General features: G+C 45.0%; 1 protein-coding gene across 2 annotated transcripts in view; it reads right to left on the bottom strand.

Annotated features, from left to right (window-relative positions):
* Positions 1-271: 271 nt before the first annotated feature.
* The window catches only part of LOC126517839 (uncharacterized), a 69,532-nt gene continuing 42,814 nt past the window's right edge, over positions 272-26,989 (bottom strand). For both annotated transcript variants that reach the window (XM_050167643.3, XM_055064535.2), the window contains exons 12-14: positions 17,510-17,634; positions 13,373-15,058; positions 272-3,302 (exon numbers count right to left, since the gene is read on the bottom strand). In XM_050167643.3, the coding sequence (XP_050023600.2) occupies positions 3,048-3,302; positions 13,373-15,058; positions 17,510-17,634 (2,066 nt within the window). In that variant the 3' untranslated portion in view covers positions 272-3,047. The remainder of the gene's footprint in view (positions 3,303-13,372; positions 15,059-17,509; positions 17,635-26,989) is intronic.

Here is a 26,989-nt window from a genome sequence, read left to right as displayed (position 1 = left end):
TCACACGGACCACTGCAAAGTAGCAGCATTCAAACACGATTCTCCCACGGCCATAGCCGACAGTAGTCTCTCTTAGCACACACTGGTACTGTTTGCAGTTCTTGCGATACTTGCCATTTAGTCTGGTCTGCGCAAGGTCACAGAGCCTTGCACCAATCGTTGCACCCCGGTGGAACAGGCAAAAGATCTATGCCTTGAGCCTATGGTTGTGGTCTACGTTTGTGACTGGTTCCAAGTTAGATGTGGGATGACAGAGACGCTCACACTTCAATGAAAATAAATTGGCATTTAATTTTAAAACACATATCACAGAAAAAATTAAGTTGAGCTCCTGAGCACTACATGTACACAGCACAAATGTCTGTTACAGCACCACTTAGAACACTTGGGAAACGCTGCATTGCATTCTGAACAGGTGCAAGTGCAGAAATTTTGTTAATATTCTCTACACATTAGGAATAAGTTAACAAGCGTACTCCACTAGAACAGAAGCTGGTCGTTTATACAAATCATTGCCATTGCCTCAAACCTTGAAAATTTTCGCATATGCACCTCGGCAACTACAATGGACCAGCTTGATATGCCACCCTTTGTTTCTGCATCTATTTGAATATGGGCAGCCTCAATTGCTGCTGTACATTACGGTCTGGCAACCAGTTCCTAAAAACCTGCCCTTGATATTTGGTTTCCTTAGAGTGATGTCATTTAGCTTTTAAGTCATAACTTGATGTAACACGCAAGCAATGAATCATCGGATATAATGGACTAAATTTTACATGCTTCTCCTGATATTAGCATGTAACAAATATATGGTAACGAGTATTGGCTATAATAGTTAGTTTCAGTTCGTACGTAAATCTTGTGCCATTTGCAAAATGTTAGGTTACTGTAAATGCGAATGGGAGGGTTGAGTGTGCCACCTGGTGGTACCAAGTTGAAACAGAGCTATTGTTACTATAAATGACCATATTCTACTCAGCTACTGGAGTCGACAGTGACCAGATCGTTAACACGAATTCTTTTTTTCTTTTACGAGCTCAACCAGGCAACACGGCAATGTGCCTGATGCGGCACGGCTGAACGAAGTGCGACAAGATGACACTACTAGCTTTGTTGATGCAGTTCACATCTCTGGTAATGCGGTGTTCCATGAAAGTTAATGTGTTTACCATGGAGGAAGGAAAAATAAGGAGGGAATGTTACGTCATGCATCCAGCCTTGGCAAGCAAAACGCTATATGAAGCCACCGTGGTGCCCCAACATGTGACCTCTTGTGCCGAGATCAGGGAGCAAGAATCGAGATTTGCCGTGACATTTGGTTCCGTAGCTACTACTAGCTACTACTGCTAGCTACTAGCTATGCCAGTAGTTTTTATTCAGTGCGTGCTTGTTCAGCTGCCCTGCCGTAGCTCTGCCTGCAGAGCGGGAACAGTAAAACCGCGCACCTTGACGTGCCATCACCTGTTGGGCCACCAGGCCTCCATGAGGTTTGGCTTCAATCGCCTAGCGGTATGCTTCCTCGTATCTTTTTCCATCCTCCCATGATGTTTACAGACAAGCTAAAGCTCTAACGAAAATATTTTCATGCCAGATGCGACTTAGTTATAACTATGTACATACTTATTATCCACTTGAAATTTTTTAGCATACGGATGCTTATGGTGGCAGAGTAATTGGATAACGTTGGGGTAATCAAAATGCATTTAGTATTAGGTTAAGCTTTCTTTTTATAGATGCAAAGAGTGCTTGCATAGATATCCTTGAACAAGGCCTCATGAAGTCGGTATCTCAAAAAAAAAGGCAGTGTACACACACATTGAGCAACTATGTGACAACACTTTAGAAAAAGGCAATGTATATTGAGTGAGTATACCTGTACACACCCGTAATTACCAAACGACTAAGTGTCAACATTATGGAAGAAAGACTGCAAAAGGCACATTGCACTATGATAAAAACTGCAGCAGAACCCGCGTCACGATGACTGCCGATGATAATGCGCAATGCCGACAGTAGCACTAGGTGGCGCCGAGTGTTTTTAGGGACGCATGAAAGAGGAGTCACGTCTGCTGCAGTGCACACCTCGTATGCAACTTATTTTGGCGGTGGCAATATTTTCTGTCGCTATATTGATTCGATGCTAATGCATTATCGTTGTCAGTCACCGCAAGATTGATTTTACCGCAACTGTTTTTCGTCATATCCTGGCTCCACAGGTGGACGGCAATTTTGTAGCGATGCCTTCCGCTCGATTCTTGCCACTTAACATCAACAGTCTATGGCTGGCTGATCCCATTGGCGATGTGGGCAGAGAATCGCTCTGACCACTGACAAGGCACAAAAGTAAGTAGAATCTGAAAAGGCAGTGCTGCACAAAATTGCAGTTCCAGTGCTCCATTTAAAAATGTCACATCATGGCAATGCTAAGCAAAAAAATAGTGTTTTAATGCAACGAGAAAGCACACTAGTATGTTACCAAAGGGCAAGAACAATTCCTAAGGCAATGTTAAAAAGTGGCAGTGGGACATAAAAACCCGGTCACAAAACAGCATAAACACAATACATTATACCACCTGTTTGAGAGCCTTTGTATAGAAAAGGCCTTTTAAAAGCAGGGGTATGATAAATAATGAGGTAATTCTACAACGTATGCTTCACTAATGACTGTCTTCCTGTATTTCAATCTGGAGTGCATTCAACAATGTAACACAAACAGATGCAACAAGTGTGCACATCAAGTGCACGTGTGGAAATGGGAATCCGTTTGTACGATTCCCAACAATGTGTGCATTTTTCACGGAATCCCACATGCAGGCAACCTTGTTGAAGAACTCTTAGCTCACGCACATGCTAGAGCACACTTAAGAAACTGAAATGTAAACACTAATGTCTCACGAATGTGAAAATTGCATGCAGTCTTGAGTTCTCAAGTCTCTTCTGCTGGTGGGTTGTGTCCTATAAAAACAAAATGAATAATTGCTTTATCACAGCTCATCAAATGGTGCCTTGCATGGTCACACAACGTTGGCTACTTGAGCAAAAAGTACTCAGCACTGCACAGATGCCAGGCTCCTAGAGCCCCACTTTGCCGGGCCAGCCTGGCCATTCTTCCCTAGAAACCTGTGAAGGTCTCCACAGTCAATAGCCTGTGGCAGCCAGCGCTGTAGGAGCAGCTCTTCAAGGAACCAAATCTGCCAATCTCGGCCCGTCGCCGTCACCACAATGTAGTTGTTGTCGAAGTCATCCTGTCGCTGTATTTGGACGTCCTGAACACCCGTCCAGCGCATAAGAAGCTGTCGTACCTGGAGGTGCAAGGAAAAGAACTAAATTGCGGGAATTGGTGGACGCAAAGCTTATTCGATGCAGATACTTTTTGTTAATGCTAAATGCGTTGGATGTGATGCGACATCACATTAAAGAAGATATCGTCATCAGGCTATTTATGCTCAGTGCAGGATGAAGGCCTCTCCCACTGATGTGCAATTACCCATCTTCAGCCAGGTGACGCCGTCTTATGCCTGCAGATTTCCCACTGTCATCACACTGCCTAATACACTGCTGTTCTCAACTGTGCTTCCCTTCTCTTAGCACCCATTCTCTAACTAACCCTCTGAGGGTCAATGACGTAAATATACGGCCCTGCGAACAAGTCCAAAAATGGTCTCTGCCGTATATTTACGGCACCATCTGTACGTTTAAAACCAATTCCCTTACTTTTTCTTTTCTATCATGTGCTGCCACTATGTTGGAATACAGGGAATTTTTTTTGCGCCTCCCTCTTTTAGTTTTCGTTTGCATGGTTTGTTTTAGAGCTAGTTTGCTCTCGCGCATTGGCGCACATGCGACGGGCGGCGGTTTGGGTTTTGTTCCGCGGGCGGTTTCGGCTTCTTTCGCTTGCAACACTTATGGCTATCTCGTTACTAATCGCTCAAAGGGCTACCGCTTGTTTCTCGCTCGTTTAGTGCTCACAAGAGAGGATGCCGCCGTGCATGCGTTTCCGTTGCTTTTCTTTTTTTTTTGGACACTCACGAAAACTAATTGCCTCTGGTGGGTGATTAGATGAAGATTAGCGGAAGTTGGTCAAACGTTTAGCTTTTTTTGACAGACACACAACCACGCAGTTTTCCTGAGTGCACGCATCTACGTAGTTCGATTACGCTATGGACGTAAATATTAGTGTAAGAGCAGGAACAGGTGAGAGTTGCAAAATATTCTCGTGTGCGCATATTCAAAGCCTTGAACTATGTGTATAATAACAATGCATCAAATTTTTTATTCTTATAGGTTTATTTCCTTTTTTCTTTTTGTTATTCATGAATGAAGAGTACATGTATACCAACGCAAAATATATTTTTCTCACTTTCCGGTCACCCTGGAAAAATTACGGTAAATTTTTTAGAAATCATTCCCTAAGAAGAACTGGAATCTGCAATAAAAAAATCAACCCTGGGCAGTCGCATATGGCAAAAAACATCGACCCTCACAGGGCTAACAGACCACCGGTATCTGCCCAATGCATTACATGGCCTGCCAAGCTCCATACATGTGCAAACATTGCTTATGACACACAAATGACTTCTTTATTTGTTGGAAACATTCGGTGATCACCATAGCTTCACATTTAATGATCAACTGCAGCTCCCAACTGAGATGATAATGTACTTTAAGGTTGCACTGGACTATACGAATACCAACCATTGTAACATACCAACCAGCACCACTAAGAATGTTTTTTGTTTAAACTCCACGCTAACGTTTATACATTAGCATGCAGTAACCTTTCTTCCCTCTTCATGCCTCAGCTGCATGAAAGACTGCCTACTGTATCTACTAGGCAAGACGCTCAGCACAGAGCAAGAAGCTGGGTCATGCTACGCCTTTGTACATAATGTACAAATGTGGATGTAACCCATAACAATTTGCTGGAATAAAAATTGCTGGAATATTGTGTAATTCTGTACACTTTTTTTTTTAACAACAGAACATGAGAGCTAGAAGGTTAAGCAGACCTTTTTGGCATTCATATATTCATGGTGTCACCAAGAGTTAAAAGTGATTCGAGAATATGTAGCTAACAAAGTATGCCATATTCTTTAGTCAGGAATAGTAATTTTTGGAAGTCATCATTCATGATGGCTGTGAAAAAAATCCCCAGACATCATGTTTCAAAAACCAGACAGAATGACTGGTGGAAAAATAGAGAGGTTTTCTGCTGACTGTCGCATCACCGATCAACAACAAAACCAACTATATAGTGTCACTTTTTGAGCACACCAACAAAAGGTGCTGCAAAAGGTGTTGCAAAATAAAGAGTAGTTTCGATCGATAGTTGTTTCTGGCAGTTTGCCACTGAGTGTCACCTCAGTTCACTTTTTGCATTGTTCTGTGCTTAGAAATTAAATCCATCACTTATGAAATAAGATCATGGTTGTTGAGAAAAAATTTTCATTTACCCGTGAATAGCATGAAACTACAAATAAAACCCATATCAGTATCTGGGTTTCTCAGAAAGAAAGTGTTGCAGTTAAGATATTTGTCTTGGTTCAGGGAATGAAGCCACACAATTTTCTTCCTTTCAAGAAGCTTTTTCCATCTTGTGGATTTCTGCAGAATCGGTTTGTTGTATTCTGCATCTTTGCACTACAGGATGATTAATTAGACGCTGCTCTGGTAGCTTCCTGGTAGACCTCGAATGGTATGCGAACGGGCAACTTTCTGTGGCAATCAAGAAAAAGCTATGAAGGAAACGTGCACACAAGCAAGAGCGCACTTCTTCCCCCTTTCCTCAAGCAATTAATATTCCGGACAAGCTGCGCCATCTAGCGGCACTGCCAAGAAGTCTGCGCGTGGCCTCCAAGACTAGAAGCGCGGTGCACTGGTCCCTGCAAATGCTGTCAATCGTTCACTCACTTGCTGCATATTCAGTGGCACCTGCTCAATGACCCAAGTTAGCGAGAGGTTCATTGAAAGCAGCACACACCTAGTGCATTTGTGGCGCAGCCTACTAATGTATTCTGTAGGAGTCCACCTAGTGGACTTTCCATTTCGGCCACTGCTGATTGGATGCAGCTGTACGAGCGGCCCCAGCCAATCAGCAGCGGCCGAAATGGACAGTCCACTAAGTGGACTCCTACAGAATACCTCCCCAGCACAGACCGAGCAGCACATACACAGTGCTCCAAATCCAGGTCGAATAGTTTCTTCGAACAGTGGTACCTACCCAGTCCTGCATCTACAGTGACCCATCTCTGCGTGAAACAGGTTCATTGAAAAGCGGCACGTATGTACACATTGGCACATAGTCGAAATCTGAGATGACAAAATCTCGCGAAATTTTCGCAACGAAATATTTTCGTATCTCCGGCGAACGCCAATATGATTCAATGCATTTCGTACTTCTCGGCAACAAAATGTCACTGTACTACACTCTCGCATCAACGACATTCGCCAGAATGCAACACCGCATATTACCTACTCGCGCAAAGCTAGCAGGCTCCAAGATGTGCTCAAATGCTATTGCTTTGCACAAAAATTGCGTAAAATACTACCACATTACACTTGCGTGGGTGCCACCATTTTTGTTTACAAAAGTAACCAAGCGACAGAAGTATGGTGGCTAGAGGGGGAGGTGTCGGCATCGGAGCGCCCGAGAGGCACCATTTGTTCAGGACAATGTGGCGGCGCTGGTGTCGACTCCGTGATGCCTCCTGTACGCTGGCTCCGCTGTGAAGTGCTTTGTCGCTCCGAGGCTTCTTGGGGCGCAATACGCGTATTGGCAAATCATTTTAAAGGCTAGGCGACTTTATCACTGCAGCTGGCCCAACGTACTACTAAATTTCAGTCATTTTATTGCCATGCTTTAGCCTCGCGCTCAGTGCAACACTTATGAAACTCATATTTGTACCAAATAGAGAAAGCTTCTGCAGTAGGCGGTCGTTTGTGGTTTGCCAGTGCTGCTTTTGCATTTTAAGGGACTATTATGGGGTGCCGTATGCAGTTCTGTCTGGTGTGACTTTATTAGTGACTTAGCTACAAGCGCTTAATTGTCCTAATCGTCTACTGGATGCTGCATGCCTCAACACTTGAAACGGGCTGCTCGAGTGAACCAGGATTATTTCAAGTTTATTTAATTTTGCAATGAAAGGTAGAACTGTAGGCACCAATGGTCGAAACTGAGCATAATGAGAGCGCAAAGGGAAATTTGGTTTCTAATATTAGAATCCTGCAAAGAACTGAGTTCGCGTATGTAGTACCGCTTAGATAATGCTGAATGCCTTATAAAAGAAAAGAGAATATTTATTGATAATAAATTAATACACACAACTGTATATACATGGTTGTTATAGCTATCAAACAAACAATATGACACGAAATGGAGCACAAATCCAATATATAATGGAGGTATATACCCAGAAACGGTGAACAAGGTGCAGTGCAAACAATAATGGGAAGTCCTGTTCAGATATGCAGATATTTCTGGGCACACAATGTAATGTGAACAATTCCTGTTCTACATACATATACAACCGCTTTGTGTTTGTCTTCCTGATATAAATTTTGCAGTTATGCAGTTATGTTGTGCTCCTCAGCTTGAGGTACTTCATTTTTTCTCGCTTCCCTTGCTTCGAAGCGTTCTCTCCTGCGACAAGGAAGTGTAAGTTCGTGATGACAAAAAAACGTATCACTTGGTTGGCGATATTCACGCTATGTTGCACACAGCCAACCATATCCAGCTTACTTATTGACAGGCAGGAAATAAAGTCCATGATGCTGGCAGCTTTCAACTTGTTTAAGCTGAAACAATGCGTGAAGGCATCTTCCATCGCAGCAACCAAGTCTTTTAGTGCCTGAGATGGGTAAAGTAGGCCACCTCTATCCATATGGTTGGTAGGCACGACTCTTCCGGAAGGAAGCGCGAGTCTTTTGCTTGAAGCAACAGCTGAGAACACTCTTCGCACTTTGTTCTCATCATTTTCCTGGCCACATACCCCCTAACGTAGTCGGTTATGCGAGAGTCGCTATTTAATCCCACCATTCCACGATGATCTGGCATCGCATCGCCTGCCTTTACCATCTCGTGAACTTCATTCAGGTGGCCCACATCCATCTGGTGATCCAGCTTACTCTGTATATCGACCAAATTTTTGGAGTGGCGTGGGTCAAAAAAGCTACTCAGAACTCTTTGTGACAAGCAAACAAAAACGGGGCAAGCGAAGCTAACTTCACGACGTGCGCTTAGAGTCGGAGAGATTGCATGCTCAAACACAACCTCGCGCAAGGCATCTCGGAGACGACAAGCGCGCCACCTGTCGTCATGAAAAAATGCCGCACCGCCATACGCTTCACAGCCCAGCCGATGCTGACACCTCCCCCTCTAACCACCATAATTAACGGAAGCGATCGCGCCGCACCACGCCACCGCCGCCATCTTGTTTGTTGGTTGCCCGTTTGAAGCGACACACGTTTATACCGGCATGTTACGATGGTTTTAACAGGATAGTGTCAAGGAGCCCGTGTCGCGGAAAATCCGGCGTCGGCATCCCGCGTTCGACTTTGGACGTCACATCGGCAAAAATGTTCTACCCACGCATACTCAAGCTCTTCATGTAACGCAAGGAATTCACTGAACGGAATTTCTCAAGCTAAATAGGTGGGAAAATCGTGAACTACGACTTACACAAACCTACAGACATGATAGCTCTCGGATTGTAATTTGAATATAGAGAAAACATAATTCTGTTCAGACAATCAAACAAACCCCTTTTCCAGCGTTTCTACAATGCATAGACTGGAGACGGCATCCGCCATTTGCACACGCGCGTGTACATATCTCGGAGTCCACAGAGCAGCGCGCCTGCTTCCTTGAAACAGTTCCAGATGGCGCTCACCTCCGCCGCATCGCCGCACAACAAAGAACATCAAGCGGAAAGTCAGAGAGGCTGAAATAATCTCATGGGTGGTGGCAATGGAAAAGAAACCTGCCATGAGTAACTACTTAAGAGGAAGAAACGAAATTAGGAAAGAAACCAATTTATGATAACTCAAATAGAAGCTCATTACTTTTTCGAAGTGAGATCAGGATGCCTTAGAACACGCACCTACAAAGCGAAATATAAGAACGAAGAAGAAGCATGTGCTTGCTGTGGTAAGGCTAGGAAAACGATGGAGCATGTTTTATTAGAAATTGAAGATACCTGCCTAGCAGTCGATTTAGGCACTACTGGACTCCTTGAAGCCCTTGGGTTCAGCAAGAGCAGGGGGAAGTAAACATGTCCACAATAGAGATTGGTAAGAGGCGATTGGAAGACTGGTGGAAGTAGGGAAACAACAAAAAATGTAGACATACAAAAGCAAAGTTCTCAATAGGGGGTCAGAAAATTCAGTTATGGGAGTTCATCGCGCGGTCTTTCTTCTTTTTCTTTTTGAACCTAGGTGGGACATCAGGCAGTATAATAGGAAGAGCTTGGTGGCGCAACCCACTACCCCTTTCCAAAGGGGATGCTCATAACATCCATCCATGCATCACCAAACACACGCGAAAGGACAAACAACGGAGGCACACAAAAACAAAGTTCACAATAGGGGTTCAGAAGCTTTGGTTATGGCAATTCATCGCGTTTCTTTCCTTTCTTTTTTGACATAGGTAGGACATTAGGCAATAAAATAAGGGCTTGGTGGCGTAACCCACCACCCCGTTCCAAAGGGGATGCTCATAACATCCATCCATCCATCTCCATCCATCCATCCATCCATCTCCATCCATCTCCATCCATCCATCTCCATCCATCCATCTCCATCTCCATCCATCCATCCACCCATCCACCCATCCATCCATCTCGGCCATCGCGGCCATTGCAAGAGGCCGCGTTTCTACCAGAAAGCCCGCCTTCGTGCATATCGTTCACCGCGAGCGTTTCACTGTAAACATTACAGTTACATACGCTGCAGTTGCCACGAAGCGCGAGAAAGAGTTGGGGATCTTTGAATGCTATCGCGTTCCGCTCTTAAAGGCAAAGCTTAATGCGTCCTCCAAATTTATTGCACACTAGTGAAGTGTGTAGTGCAAAAAATGCAGCAAAAACAAAGAAATCCACGTACCACCGACGCAGAATTGTTTATAGCCCTTGAGATATGGCAGTCGCAGCATGGAGTGCCACGTATCAGGCCATAATTGAGCGGTCATCCGGGAATACGCATTCCTTGCTTCAAGAACTCTGCTTTTGGTGGCACCTGACAGGCATTGCTTGCAGATTCGGCACTGGACGTAGATATGCACTAAGGGGCCATAATCTCGATCCGACTTCCTTCGGGTATACAAGATACGATCACTTACGCACTCAGCACTGGATGCGTCGGTGCCTACGGCCAATAGCGTGCGCTGGAGAAATTCTGCTGCATGCGTGGAGTGCTGTTCCTCTGTGTCCGGTGCCGAGTTATGCAACCTGTCACAGAAGCGATCGTATCTCCGAAAGCAATTGACCAAGAATACTGCTCCACGGCAGTGCTGCCACTGCTGATCGACACATGCGGCGGACTTTGTGCTGTCGGCAATGTGGTTCTATATCCTCAAGCTAGGTTGCCAATGTAGGCTAACGAAATTCGGACATTAAAGTTTTGTCCTGCAATGCATTGCTTATCTGTGCTGCTTCATTTCGCAACAACGAAATTCTCGGAAACGCAAAACTTTTCACGTTCCCCGCTGATTTCGTAATTGCGAGGTTCAACTGCACTTGTTGACCCAAGTTGGGGCGTCATAACGTAAAGCTATTCCAAACTTTTCTATTCCAATTCTGCAATGAGCCCTCTGTGATTGGTCAAAAACTTTTTTTGGACCACCCTCATTTCTCCTGTCTGTCACGCAACACTACGATAACCGCGGTAGCTCCCCATCTGATATGATGTGTACACATTGATTATGCATGATTGGACTGAACAAAAGAAAAAGTTTTCTCATTTGATGCCTTTTCGCCATTAGCCCTCTGCTATTGGTCAAAAGTTTTCGGGTTGCACCCACTTCACCTGCCTGTTATGAAACATCACAAAACCGCAAAAACTTGACCGCGTCAACGTGTCGTGTACAAGATGAATTACTATGCCGAACAAAACAATTTTTTTCTCAAGAGCCACAGGTTGCCCCGTTCCGAAAGGAATAAAAGATGGCTGCCACCAATCGCTCAGGCACTGGCTATTTGCACCTGCCAGAGAGCATGGGTTTATTTGCGTATAATAACATTTTCTGCGCGACCGTGTAACGTTTTCGAGCACTTTCGGCACGTTTACAACCTAGTTCTGCCAAATCTTCCTTGCTGAGGATTCGTTTTAGCGGCATTCTTAACCCTCTATTGCATGAGTTATGAAAAAGTCATTTTAAAAATTATTTTTTCAGCTTTTATTATTGATTGAATGAACAAATACATATACAAAAAGTTTCAAAGTTATAACGACTGTATTAATAAAGATACAGCTTTGTGCCAAATATGGCACACCATGAAGATGGCCGAGTGCTCTTGCTGCCATGGGCGGAAAACAAAGCTTTACGGACGGCGGTCTCTTTAGCGCAATGTGTGGAATGAAATGAAACAGTTGTTTGCTGCGTTCAGGCACAGATGAATGTTGCACTTCCTCTATCTTACCGACGACTTGTTTGTGCAAGATGGACGCTTACATCTTTGTTTCTTCTCACCAAATTCTGGCCAGTGGCCGACTTGGTCAGATTGGTCATCTTTGGATGGCATTGCGGCCACTTGTCCCTGTGTTTTTTTTACTAGAACCTGGAATTCGATCTCTTGTCTAGAAGGCCTTCCTGGTCGCTTGTTGGGTAGGCACTTGTTATGCGAGGTAAGGCATTCTGCAATTTCAGCTTTGAATTGAGCCAGCGGTAGTACTTGCTTCTTCCCAAGCTGCTTCTGCACCCTCATGTATAATAGCCATGCTGCTACTACCAATAAGTCTAGCATATGCATAAAAATTTGAAAGTGCCATTTCTTCCACTTGATATGTATGCGGTAAAGTCCAAGCAGTGAGTCCAGCAGGTCGACCCCGCCCATGTGCCTGTTGTGGACCTTTACTACGCTGGGGCAATCAATTTCGCGAAACTCCTTGGCGGAGGTAAAATAGCGCTTAGTCTTTTGGACTGAGTCTCTCCCAACAAAGCTCGACAGAAATGTCACGGCGTGGCTATCGTACCACCGCACACACAATAACTCCACGTCATCTACCGCGCTTGTGAGTGCCTCTGAAGCACCACGTCCTTTACACTTCAGTTCCTTTTCGCTTTTCAGGCGGCAGTTTAGTAGACACTTCGCCCTTACTGTACCGATTGACAAAATTCTATCTTGTGATAGAGTGACCTGCAGCTTCGGGCTATTGAACAGATGGCAGCACGTTACCATATTTTGTCTTTCAAGTTCATACTGTGCCAAATATGGCACACACCGATTTCGGTTTCTCTGCTGTAGTTGCAGACGAAATTGAGAAAACTAATAACTAGCTTGAATTGGTGAGACCAAAAAATATGCCAAAATAATTTTTTTATGTTTCTGCTGTGGAAATTTTCAGAGAAAAAAAAATACCGAATTGCTCGTGTTTGCCCCCTCCGAGTTTCACGTCGCTTCCCAAAATCTACTTCACCTCTGTTTTGCGTATCGCTCAAGAAGTGGCAGCACTTGCCCATAGTAAGTGCGCATAACTATGAGAATTACTCTGACGATATCACGTTCTCAACTGGGAATCTCACACACACGAAGAAAAATGGTAACCGGTATGTGCCAAATATGGGACACCAGGCAATAGAGGGTTAACCTTCCGTTGCACGCCACCACGATTTTCAGCCAGCCGCTGCAAGCTAAGTAAGGGAAAGCGGACCGATCCCAGGCGCCGGCATCACCCTTTTCCTCCAGTTATCTATTTTCAGTGCGCTGGCTCAGCCCCATCGAAACCCTTTCCACTTGAGCATGCTCCTCGCCTCCTAGGAGCCAATTACAAACGAAAAACGACTCAATGTAGGTAATGTTATTCATTTTGAAAGCAAAGAAAGTTACCTATAAACTAAGAGGGCATTTGATTGGGCTGTTGAAGCAACGGTGCGGGTCACCACCGCTTGTGTCGGCGGTTACGCAAATTTGACATCAGGAGATTGAGTAAAAACATATCGGAATAGTTTTACATTATAGGGCCCTTGGTCTGACGGCTGGTTTCGAACCCCATTACCTCAGCCCAGCAGCCCAACCACAGACTATCCAGTGACCCAAGGCAGGCAGGAAAATGGTTAGATACAAACATAGATACATAAATAGGTACATAACCCCCAAAAAGCGTATGAAGTATCCAAAGAATGCTAACGCATTAATACAGCTGAAATGCATCTTCTCACCGCATCCAACTTGTCCTTCAGCATCTGATCCATCACCGGATTGGCTATCTGGATCCGGACTGGGTCTCGCTCAATAACCTCTTGGTGCGGCTCGTGATACGCAGGGTCACAGGGCAGCGAGATGTGGCATGGGTCCAGTGACACTGCCAGCGAACTATAGGCCCGCAATGCCACCATTGGCAACCTGTGGGTCTGGCACTCGTAGCCACCACCTGCACACACACCGACACGGCATAGTTCCCGCGGCAGTTGGTGCTGCTCGAGACACCACCGCAGGAAGGCGATCACGAGAGTTCCGACGCTGGGGTCCTCGCAAGTGTCCGCCTCAGAGTTGTTCGTGTCTGATGGCTGGTGCAGAGGAAACACCAGGGAACGAGAGACCTCTAGGTCTTGCTGATTACCATCACCGTGTCCATTCTGGTATCTAGGCTCATCTGTTTGGTCTTCAGACTCATCCAGGGAAAGAGGCTCCAGGAAGCCATTCACTACTTGCCAAGCTTGTTGAGGAGCAGTCGTGACGAGTTCTTCTTGACGTACACATTGTTCTTCCGATGCATCTTGAGCCGTCCATTCAGTAATGTCCGGTACAGCTGCCACCGGCAGCATCATTGCATGCCGTCTCCTCGTGATGATCTTACCCACTGGTGCAAGCTTCTTGTTTCCCAGAAACTCTGTGTAGATGTCGAGCAGACAGTTGGAACACAGCCCAGGCTTGGTTGGAGCACCTGGTTCAGGCTTACCAAGAAGCGTTTCCTCTTTAAGCCACTTCTCAATGATTTGGAAAGCACTCTTGAATGAATCGCAACCCGCATCAAGACCGTCATCTTCTGCAAGGCCACTGTGGTTCTTGACAAGCTGGTCAATCTTCCAGTACAGGATGTTTGGGCACCACACCCTGGCCTCCACAGCTGAGCTGCGCAAAACTTCTACCAGAACTTCGGCAATGCACCAAGGAAAGCTGAAGAAGGTGCTCTCCACGTTGGGCTCGTAAGTCACCATGTACCAGGCCGAGGCCCTGCGAAGCTTCCGCTTGCGCCGCTCCTCTGCATCAGTAATGCAGTCGTCATTCATTTCTTTCAGGACATCAGAATAAAAGACATCGCGTGTCGTCTCAGTCAAAAACTTTGTCATCTTCTCAACAAGGTCCTCCATGTTTAGCTTGTCTGATTGGGCGCAGTGGTAGGTGTCAAATGTGTTGACCATGCAGGCCATCACCTCTCCCTCCGACCCAATTCCGTACTGACTCAGTATGCGGCGAATGTTTGCATTGTAATCCGTCAAGGCTTGCATTGCTGACTCTCGGTAGTCCTCCCACCCTGGTACAGCGAGCGCTTGGCACCGGCTTGGATCGATGTGCCGATGGCCGAGCCTGCCGACGGCAGCTTCCAGGGAACGACAGGTTCGATACAGGGCCCCGAGCGCCCGGTCCGACCGGTATGTAGTCTTGTGGCTGCCTTTCTCCATGAAGTCTGGGTAAAACGCGGGGCGTTCATCACGCCGTAGAAAGGCTGTCTGACCATTCTTGGCAAAGTCGAGACAGATGCTGATCTTCTCTGCGATGGCAAGGCACCTTGGCGAGTGAATTCCCTCTTGCTCCTGGTCTGCCCATGCCAGGTGCGCATTGGACAGGATCCCGATGGAGTCGTTCTTGATGTAATTGCAGATGAACTTGATCATGTCATCAATCTGCAATGAAGACCGAAGAGATGTCTGAGTGTGTTAGAGGCTATTGCAGTGTTCAGCGATGGCTTAAAAAAAATCATGGGGTTTTATGTGCCAAAATCACTTTCTGATTATGAGGCACGCCGTACTGGAGGACTCCGGAAAGTTTGACCACCTGGGGTTCTTTAACGTGCACCTATAAGCACATGGGGGCGATGGCTTCTGTGTTACTTTACAACAAAAACAGTACAAAATGCAAGGCAACCTACATACAGTCTTGTAGTGACAGTAAATAACCAAAAACACTGCTAAAAGTGAGTTGAAGGGGCCCTGAACCACCTTTTATTGAAGAAGAGAAATGCATTCTATTAATATAGGCTGTTTCAGAAATACACTTTGCCACAAAAAAGTACTTCAAAGCATTCAGCAGAAGCAAAGTTATTGGCAATCACACACGGCCTTTGCAGTGCTTCCGCTCCTTCGTTAATGCCTTGCACTGCGAAGACTGATGGAGCAGGGCATGCCCACAATGCTCCACCTTCTAAGTGTCACCATGGCGCGCAGTTCAAATTTGATTTTGGATGCTAACGTAGATGCCACTACTTCCGATTTTGGTGCCTATGACACGCTAAACGTAAGCCATACGTAGTTGTCCTCAGCGAGTCATAGTGCACTTAGCCAGTGGACTTGTCGCAATGGCTGCAGATGCAGCTGCACACAACTGTAGCGTATATGCGCAGCGCTTGCTTTGTGCACAACAGGACTTGAGTGCATGCTCGTGCTCATATGCTACAGTCTGACCATGCCATGTGTTGCGGACTGGCTTTGTCCTTCACCAGCTTGACCAACAGCTAGTAGCCATGTCCAGCTTGTGCATTTTTGAAACGCTATCAATTAGCCTGCCAAGGTGTCTAACCAGGAATGGCCAGTAGAAAGAATGCGCTGGTAAGCGTGCATGTGGTCTGACCTTCAGTTTCGCATAGTTTGAGGCTTGTTGAGCATTCAAAACTAGTCAAAATTAGTGAGACACGCTGGCTACGACATCGATAAGCAGGGTGGCCAGAGTTTAACTCCTATGTGGGCAGCCGTGGCCAAGCATGAGCAGTCAATAGCCGGCTTTCTCTGGCATTACGTAATTATCACAATTCGAAAGCACATTTTCGCTTACTTCAGCCTGTTTATTGAACTTTGGCAATAGAATAAAATAGAATTTATTGATAGGAAAGACAGAGAGGTCGACCCGAGCTGGTGCGCTCTGGTCGGCTACTCTGCACTGGGGAAGAGGGAAGGGGGAAAGGGAGTGAAAGTCCCCTTCAGTCTTGGCAATAAATATACACAGTAACAGTAGGAAGAAGCACACTGATCCAAATATCCTTCTCGATTGAAGTCAGCTATTGGCCAATAACAGCTGCATATGGGAATCCACTTTACTACAATATAAACCATTCAGAAGTGAGCGAGGAGCAGGCTTCTGCTGAAAAGAGAGCGTTTGAGAGAAAGACGATGTCACACACCGCTTTCGAGCTCCACACACCGCGTACGACAGCAGAATTTGGCTGACATGTTCACAGCAGTGCATGCTACCCGCAGACTGTTCTTTTGCCGAGCCTGAGGGGTGGTTCAGGACTCCTTTAGGAATGCAGCTTTTTACTGGACAAACTTGAGCTCAGATAGATGAGCAACACTCAGATCACAACGATAGTGGTGAGCACAATCACTCGTCAAGTCTAACCTCACGGGCCAACTGCATCCACGTAAGTCTCACCGTACATTCCAGAGAAATCGATGGTGCCCACGTTCATCAGATAATGTATGATGTGAACACAGTCTAAGACCTCACTTGCTACAAAATAGCGGAGTTGCATTGAACTTTCGGATACTGTAAGCATGTATTGGGCCAAGTGATAACTTGATAACAGTGATAATTCCGTGAGAATTAACACCAGAAAAGAAGCGCAGTGCCACTGTTCTTGACATGCCAAATAACAACAACTGAATCTAAACAAACTAAAAGCTTATACTGAAAGCAACTGTAGTCTAAAACCACTCTAAGCTTGTTATTAATATATAATAATGATAGTGTTGATACATGCATATTGCGCGTTTCTTGCGGCCGATGCACGCGGGCGCCCCAACAAAGACGACGAATGCTCTCTGACTCTCGAGCTGTCGGCTGAACTGGCCAGTGCTGCATTATCCTTTGTAAGTATACTTTATAAATAGTCTCCAGGCTTAATCCTTCGTTCGCGTAACAGTATTTATTACTCTTTAAAGTATAATACAAAGGCGGCGGGCCTGTTAAATCCAAATAAGGGCTTGAATAAGAATGCCGTTAGCACCTACAATACAAATGCCTACATAACCCCACCTAACAACCTCCATACCCCCCCCCCCCCCCCCCCCCCCATTACCGGCCATAAAGCAACCCCTTCTATAAATAAAGGTTTTATTCATTCATTATTGAACAAGACTTGCCGTGATATCTTTGTTGTCTGGCTCAGGGTTCCGGTCCGAAAAGTTCATGGGAGCTCTGTTTGGTCCTGGGAAGAAAAGGCACTTCTCCCAAATGACAACATATTCGTCACCATCCAAGTCAGAGCCTGCATGTCGGCAAAAGAAGAGACCCATGCTTATTGGAGCACAGAGCTCCCACATACTTTGAACATAGAGATTTCAGATTTAAATAAAATCTGAGAGTAACATTCCAAATCAACACACGGGTCATGAGGGAGACCATGGTCTCTGGATTAGTTTCGATCAGTCGGAGTTAAACAAGTTAAATGAAATAAATTACATTTCGACGTTTTAAATGCAGAAACCATAATTTAATTGTTAGGCATGCTGTAGTGGAGGATTTTGGACAAATTTTGACCAGCTGGAGTTAGCTGGTTAGTAGTTAGCTAGCCAGTAGATGAGCGTTTTTCTGCACCTACGAAAAAGTGCGGGTGCTGCGGGTGAAAAGTAAACCATGAGCTTGTGCTCAACAGCGGAATGCCATAGCCACGGAGACACATTCAAGATACAGTCAAAAAGATATTTGAAGTGGGTATAAGAAAATTTAAAACATGCAGGAATGGTGGAGTCAAGCTTTGTGTTCTTTGCATTCAGAACGCCTCTAGGACTTTTTGGCTTGGCCCTTGAAAAACAAGCGCTACTTTGCATACTGCTACACAGTGTTCAAAGCCCAAAGCAACTAGAAAATAGCCTGCAGTGTGCTGTCTATGAAAATCTTGTCGAGACGTCTGCTCTACAGGCAGCCGGCCCAGCCACAAGCCACCTGCACTTTGGCCTCTTGTGCCCTGGCCAGCTCTGTGCAGGCCACATAAGCGAGTGGGTTAAGCAGCGTGCTACAGGCTGCCCAATTTTTAAACAGCTTTGTGTTCAAATGCATTGAATTTGTTGGAGATGGCATTTAGGAACTTCAGGGGCAGGTGTAAGTGTTCCCCTACATCGGCACATCATCTCTAGCTTCAGGCACCATTTAACACTGCAAATTGGAAATTTAGTTTAACCACGTTTCTTACATCTTCAGAATCGTTGAATGCACACAGCAGCAAAACAAATGAGAAAATTTCAATTCTTCAGCGAGTTCTATCAAATTAACGAAATTCTACTCCGTGCGAGAACTCTCTACACGAATGTCACTCTTGAGACATTAACTACGTCATGCCTAGCATACCTAAAAGCCACAACCAAATGAAGCAAACAGATAATGAAGCCATTATCTGTTCATTCATTCATCTTGGCTAATGTATATTGGGCCCCTTGATTCCCCTTGTCATTCATTAGCATACCTGTAAAACACATGTCCAGCCATTTGACAGATATGCCCAATGTGAAACATTTCAAAAACAACGAAATAACTGAACCCACTACAGCGGACTCTGTTTAAACAGAACCTCAAGGGACCAGAGAAATGGTTCCCTTTACCAAGAGTTCCATTTATCAGGAGATAATGCTTTTAGTATTGCATGAATACAAAACTAACCAAGCATGAGGTTGGCATTCCATTTGCGCGGCAGTTCTGTTTAAGCAATTTCCGTTTATAGAGAATCCACGGCCCATGATAGACTGACAACAAAAGCAAACAATGGTCATCTATTTTTTTTTAACCCGCTTTACTTTTTCAAAAACACTTTACAGATATCTGAGCTCGCAGAACACTGCCAACCAGAAGTGTTTCAAGACGCATGTGACACATTTGAAGTGTCACTTCCATCGGTGCTTTAGCTTTTCATGCCCTATCTTTGTGCACAATTGCTGTGTCAGGTATTTATACATAGCAGACAACCGAACTGTCACAAATGAATTCTTAACTCTTTAAACTTTCCATGGCCTATGGACATTAAAAAGAAACACTAGATTATTTTAGGCTAACAAAGCATTCTTTGAAAACTATTTTCGTTAATTTTGTCATAATAGGTTGATCATTAGTAGGGAAACTGTAGGCCAAAGTTTCATTTTTTTTAAATTTCGCGTTTATGCCGTTGCGCTGGTATGTCAGTGTGACGTCATGCATTGCAATATATTTCTTCGTATCTGAGCTGTTATAACTCAGTAAATGTTCTCAAAACTTGCTAAGCTTAGTCTTTGGGTACTTTAGAATACACAGTGCAGTTGATCTTTACCTATAAAAATTTAACTAGAGCCGAGCAAATGTATTTGAAACGATAAGAGTGGCTTTTTGGCATCACATAAAGGCAATTTATTAATACAGCTCACATTAGTTTTCTCTTAAAAGTGGCCCGTTTAAACCAGAGTTTGTGCTGTTATCTAGACGGCCACATATTGCTGTGTTGTTCGTATGCCTTACATGTGTTACAAATAAGTTATTTGCAATGACAACACGAAGACTCCGAATGTGTACCGAACTTTTCATAAAGCCTCAGCAAGTTTCATTGTTCATTCTTGGCATCCAACGTGGGAATGCATTGAAGTGCACTGCTTAAAAGCATAGTTTCCAACAAAAATCACTACAGCAAACTCTGGAACTAATGTAAGGGACCTACAAGCCTGACGGCTCTGCTAGCACATAAATTATGGGTAGCACACGAATTTGTCTTTGCCAGAAGAAGATTTGCCAAGACTTTGTCCTTCTGTCTTCGAACAGCTTTGCGGCATATTGTAATACTGATCATCTTCAGCAACATACTGCACCGTAAGGGCAACAACTCGCAATGATTACGTGCAAGTACAGAAACTCATCGCCTCCGTGCGTTTGGAAAAATACGCCTGCTAGAAAATTTCGAAAAATAAACCGTAAGAAATTATGCCACAGGAGTGCCTGAAGCCACAAATACACAAGCTTGTTAGACAAATCTATGTATTACACATAAGGGAGAGAGAGAAAGGTTTAATGATATGAAATGCAGAGAGGTCGGCCTGAGATACATTCCTCTAGCCAGCTACTCTGCGATTACCCACAATTCCTGTTAGCTGAATGAGCACAGCAGCACATTTCTCTGGCAATTTTTGTAAAAAGCCACAACTGAAATCGACTGGAAGCAGACGATACTGACATCACACAGCAGCAACGCTTAGCAGATAGAGCCACAGCCATTATTAAAAGAAAGTTTTACCTTGGCGCCAATTGTAAAACACAGAAATGCTCTCACAAGGCAACTACTAAACAGATTTGAACTAAATTTGTTTCACTTTGAAAGGAAATCTGAATTGTGCCTACTGAAGGAGGCATAATTTTGATTTAGCACCTCAAATTTTATTCTACAATTGCAAAAAAATCAGCAATATAAGAAAGCACGAAGTTTACAAATTTATAGCCCAGCTCTAGCAAAAATGGATATTGAAGTTCCATACGCAGCATCTTTAAATCATCTGAAGCAGACAAATGTGATATAAGAGTTTACAGTCGGTGAGAGATTCTTACAATGTTTATGAGGGTTTCGCAAAATGTCCTCACAAATCGTTGGTATGTTACGGAGTTCTGTATAATACAGTCAAACCTCAATATACTGAACAGTGCGGCGATTGTGAAATAGTTCAATATAGCCAGAATTCAATTTATAATATCATTTAGAAACGTGTTAAAAACTTGCACAAATCAATCAATGAACGAAGGACGCGATTGGGGATCGTTGTTTGGAGTGCGCATTTAGCTGCGCCGTGCGCCACTGGCCTAGGCCGTGCCAGCTTTGTCAGCTGAGCGAAGTCCGCACGGTCTAAGCCAATCACGCGTGGTGCAACCAATTGCGCGATCCGAACAACGATCCCCAATCGTGCCCCAATCGTGGCGCAGTAAATGCTCATTTGAAGCTTCACACAAAGTATTTATTCATTTGGCTGGAAGTAGTGCAGCAGTGTAGCCTGCTTCTTATTGGCAGCCACGTGCTTAAACAGGAGTCCTCAACATAGTCTAAACGATCCACAAGTGCGCCGCAGTAGCAGCAAAGAATTAGGGCCAAAGCAGCTACAGCCTCAGTTGAAGTCGGGAGCGGGACATCATCAACGCTTGCCGGATCAACATCGGCAGCGTCTTCAAGTTTAACCGCTACTTCCACTGCAATTTTCACGTCCGTCAATCGAAGCATTTTGAAACACTGTCAATGACAAAGAATGAAGTGGCGTCTGCTAAGGCATCTATGAGTGAGCCCAGTGAGCACGCACTGTCGCACGTTTTTCTGGATGCATTTAAACCACCATTCGTCGCGAGGCGCGGCACCGAGGAGGAGTCAGTGTGACGAATGCAATGCGTTGATGTCGAACTAGCCAAGCGGCCGTGTGCATATGCCGCTATGTTCAAATGGGAACGCCCATCGCTATCCTCGAGGGCGTTGCGGGAAAGCTTTCTGCCTGTCAACAGAACGCATGTGGTCAGGGGTGGCGGAGTTCGATTTGGCAACTTAAGTCTGACCCCATTCGAAATGAAAAATAAAAAATGCATGAGATTTTTCAGGTGATATAGAAAGTGCTTGATATACACAGTAATTCAATATATCCGCGTTCGATATATCGAGGTTTGACAGTACATCAATTTTGTCCACAGTAGATGTACCAAAAGTTGCAGTCTACAGAATTGTGGTAATTTTATTGCCAAGTTTCATAGTGCTAAACTTGATACTTGAATCCGAAATTTTGCAATTTGCATTAACTGTTTACTGTGTTTAAAAAATTTGTAGCGTGAACTAAAAATGTACTTTCTACAGTTGGTAGACTGGCATTCATTCAAATATAACAAATCTCATCAAATATGGTGCAGTGGATGCCAAGCAAAACATTTCTCCATTCCCACGTACAGTTAAAACCTCGATATAATGAAGTCGGTAAAATTGGCAATTTACTTTCATACAGTGAAATTTCTTTACGTTGAAATTCAACCTTTTATGCAAATAAGTAGTCGACGGATTTTCCTTACACAGTAGGGGCCACAAAATTTTCAGAATCATCACGCTATAGAAAAAAATGAATTTCAACGAGGAAAAAAAGTTATTTCGTTAAATTTGAGAGTCAGCGACCAAAACTATAATTTCAGGCCATGTCAATCTTATTGTTAAGTGTATAAAACTATTTACAAGATGCATTTACAAAGACAAAGAACATTATCGGAGACACTAGAGAGCCCAGATAGGATTATTTTTTTTGGTCCTTGAGCCCTCGTCTTTCTCTTCATCTCAATGTAACACGACCTCCGGTGGAACAAAGCACTGTCCCGCTGTGTCAAACGGGACCACCAGGAAGAGCGTGGTAGAGCTTTAACCATGCAACGTGAACAGTGTCAGCTGAGGTTATGCCAAATGAAATGGTAGAACTGACAAGAACTATCTCATAAGTGACTTTGGTCACTTGACATAGCGCACAGAAAGGGCTTGTTTTTAAAAGAGTGCCACTCAATGGAAAGGGTAGCAAAGTAGCGCGAGGGAACCAGGTGAAGAGCGTGTGTCATGGCGACTGTAAATGTGCTTTTGATTTTCTTGGGATGCTAACAGACGAGCACTTGCGAACTGCCATGGTGGTCAGTGCGGGTAACGCTGGAGGCACTAGTAGAGGAAAGTGAAACATCCAAGGGTAATGCAGGGTTGTGACCAAACAACAGGTAAAGTAGAGACTAACCAGAAGCTTTATGGCGTGAGCAACTGTAAGCGAATGTGACGTATGGTAGCACAGTGGTCCTGTCACAGTGGTCTGGCGAAACTTGCTCAGACAGCACGTCAGTGATGGTTCAGTTCAATCGTGACCATTGGTCCAATGACGGTAGGAAGTAGCGAGCTTGTGCTTGGTAGACCAAGACCGAAAGATGTCGGTCATGACTTGGGAGAGGAACGTATGACCACGATCCACGAGTAGCAGTGGTGAAGCACTGTGCATTAAAATTATGCTGTGGAGGAGAAAATCCGCAATGCCAGTTGCACAGCTGGTCAGAAGCACTTAGGTAATGGCGCAGCGTGTTGCGAAATCAGTAGCCACAGCGATCCACCTGTTGCCAGACCTGGACTTGGGGTCGGGCAACAGATCAACAACAACAAGACAGATCTAAACTCACTCAAAAGAATAGCTCAGTTGGACTGTCAAGGGGTTGCGCCGGAGTGCCCCTGCTTTTTTTTTCCATGTCAACAGGGCTCGCACAAAGCAACGTATTGCCATATGGAGCGAGTGAGGCCAGGCCAGTAGTAGAGACAGTGGACACAGCCGTAGCCGCAAGCGACACCAAGATGGCCTGCACTGGCAAGTTGTGAAGCTCACAGAGAATGACTGAGCGAAGGTGTCGAGGGATGACAACGAGAAGGGAAGGACTGTCAACATGAAAATTATCGTGGTACGAAACGCCGTCCCGGAGGACAGACCACCGTAATGATGGGTCAGCAGGTGCAGATTCAACTTGCTCAATGAGAGCCAGCAAAGCAGCATCACAGTGCTGCTCATTTTCCATGTCAAAAACTTGGTAAACGGATAAGACGCAGGTGGAAACGTCCATTTCATTGAAGTCAGGCGTGTCTATGATGTAACGGGACAAGCAGTCGATGTTGATGTGTTGGCACCCAGATTTGCAGGCCACTGAATATGAATATACTCCTTCAGATGCAAAGCCCTTCGACTAGCCTCCCTGCAGGGTTTTTTAAGAACGAAAGGCCACAGATTGTGTGATGGTCGACGACAATACAAGAGAGAGAGAGAGAGAACGGCAAAGGAAAGACAAGGAGGTTAACCAGAGATTATCTCTGGTTGGCTACCCTGTACTGGGGGAGGGGCAGGGTGATGCGATAGGTGAGAAAGAGAAGGATAAAAAGGATTTCAAAAAAAACAACCTACACACACATGCATGTACACACGAACGCGACAATAGAAAAGGACTGGTCGTATAGGTAGGGACGGAATTTCCCAACCGCCCAGGCAAGAGCCTGACACTCGTGCTCGGTGATGGAGTAGTTTAGCTCTGAAGGTGACAAAAGGCAGCTGGTGTACGCAATAACACGGTCATGACCACATTGTACTTGTGCCAAGACAGCACCGATTACATGGCCACTTGCATCAGCATGCAACTGTGCAGAGGCTGAAGCATCAAAGTGGGGTGGTGAGCAAGGTGGTAACGTGGTGAAATGAGAGAAGGCGGCAGCTTGGGAGGAGCCCCATGAAAAAGGCACCCCTTTCTTGTGTATGTCTGTGAGAGGCCGTGCTATGGTGGCAAAATATTTAACAAAGCGGTGGCAATAAGAGTGAAGTCCTGCAAAGCTGCGGACATCTTTTGCAGAGTGTGGCACAGGAAAAGTGCTTGCGGCATGAATTTTTCTCGGATTAGGTCAGATTCCAGAAGCTTTGACGAGACATCCAAGCACAGTTATTTGATGGTGGTCAAAATGGCACTTTTTCTTTTTTCAAGCTGAGCTGCATGCCAGCCTTGTGAAAACACCAAGAATGGTGGAAAGGCAATCAAGGTGTGGGATGAACATAGGCAAAAACACCATAATGTCATCCAAGTAGCAAAGACAAGTTGACGACTTAAAGGGGTCCCGAAGCACTTTCTGAACATAGTGAGGAAACATTGGCGATCTGTTGTAGAGGCTGCTGTGAAAGTGGGAGCCAAATATTACTGCACTGCATGCGGCAGGGAGTTTACAGTTTCCGGTCAAACACGGTAAAAAATCGCTTGCTCTCACTTTCACACTGTCGTCATGCTGCAGCATCGAAAGCACCACCAACACTATTGGCTGACTTTGTGATCACGAGAACATTCTCAGACCCAATACATAATTCCGAGTCCTTAGTTAAATAACTAAAAGATATGTAAGTCCGCGATCTATAAAAGACAGAAATAGCATTTCCTCTTTGCACTGCACGTAGCTGCATCAGCTGCGTATGGCCTCCGAGATGGCAGTGAAGTGCTGCGCAGTGTAGTCTACCACGGCTGCCACAGGGTGCCGCAACAAGCCCTTTCGTCGTCATGACACTGAACTTTTGTCCGGGGCTTTGCTCTCTTGGTTTGTCCACTGTGTGATTTCCAGCACACTAGCAGAGATGAAAGAGAGAAAGCCGGGCATCGGTGCCGTAACTCACAGTTATAGTCAAAGGATTCAAAACATTTTTGTAGCACGATATTTGTGAGATGACGTCCTCTAATAGTAAGACCATTCTACAATTACCCTATTTATGCACATAATGAACGCACTCCCAAATTAGTGACGATACATGTGGTCGTAGTCGTAGTAATCGTAGTGGTCGTAGTCGGGCAAATTCGTGTGTCTGTGGCTCGCTTTTCTGCCTGCCTTGGGTTTCGATATGTGTGATGGGCCTTAAGCCGAGTTACACACCTGATGTGGGACAGACTTTATCTGCTCACAAAACAAACGCTGATGAGACAATGATAAACTATGACATGCTGATGAGCAGGACGGTCGAAGAAAGAGACACCACAGCGTGCTTGTCAAAACAGGTGCACAATGTGATGCTTGCGATAACGGCAGACGGCCAGAAGCGGCTGTAAGGACAAGCTCGAGATGAGCGGTGATCCTTTATGATGACGTCAACAGTAGAGATGTTGAAAACCAGGATGTTGAATGCATAATCCACAATGCCTTTGAGGATATGTCCTACTTTGTCAGTTTCTGCCATGGATGTGTAGATTTCTATGCGACTCGGTAGCAGTTTGTGTGCAGTCAGTAAGCTGCTCTTTGGCTCCTAGCTAAATTTCCACCAGATGGATTGCCAAAATGGTCAGACAGCTTTTGTTTGAAAAGCTTCCAGCTAGTGAATTCCTCCTCATTTGTTTGGAACTAAACCTGCAGGGCTTTCTTTGTCCAGGTAGAAAATGACATTGGCTAAGCATTATGGTTGGGTCCCACCTGGTCCCCTTGCTGATGCCATTCGTACATTCTCTGTCATTCTTCCACTTCAATAGTATCAAGGCCGGAGAATTAAAATTATGGGGTTTTATGAGCCAAAACCACTTTCTGATTATGAGGCATGCTGTAATAGGGGACTCCGGAAATTTAGACCACCGGAGGTTCTTTAACATGCACATAAATCTAACTACATGGGTGTTTTCGCATTTTGCCCCCATCGAAATGCGGCCACCGTGGACGGGATTCGATTCTGCAACCTCGTGCTTAGCAGCCCAACACTGTGACCACTAAGCAACCATGGCGGGTATGGCTGGAGAATCTGCCGGTGTCATGCGGATGTGGAAGGCCAATGGACTGGGTAGCCGAAGATGTAGGCGCAGGTGTAGACGTGTGGTCTCCAGGAGGCATGATCATAAGCTGGTTGTGGTGTCCGCTGCGGAGCTTCTGTTGCGAAGATGAGTACCCCACACTTCTATCAAATGTTGCACGTGTAAAACTATTTACAAGACCTATTTACAAAGATACAGAATGTTAGCGGAGATGGAATATAGCCCAGTCAGGCTGTGCTGATGTTTCTTCATCCTTGCAGTCATCGTCGCTCTCTTCTTTACCTCACCGCAACAATATCTTCACATCTGCAGTATGAAGCATAGCCTGTTAAGCT

The sequence above is a fragment of the Dermacentor andersoni genome, chromosome 11 (genome assembly GCF_023375885.2).
Source record: "Dermacentor andersoni chromosome 11, qqDerAnde1_hic_scaffold, whole genome shotgun sequence".
NCBI classification, from domain to species: domain Eukaryota; kingdom Metazoa; phylum Arthropoda; class Arachnida; order Ixodida; family Ixodidae; genus Dermacentor; species Dermacentor andersoni.
The sequence above is the reverse complement of the archived record's forward strand: the minus strand, read 5'-3'. Positions and strand labels throughout refer to the sequence as shown.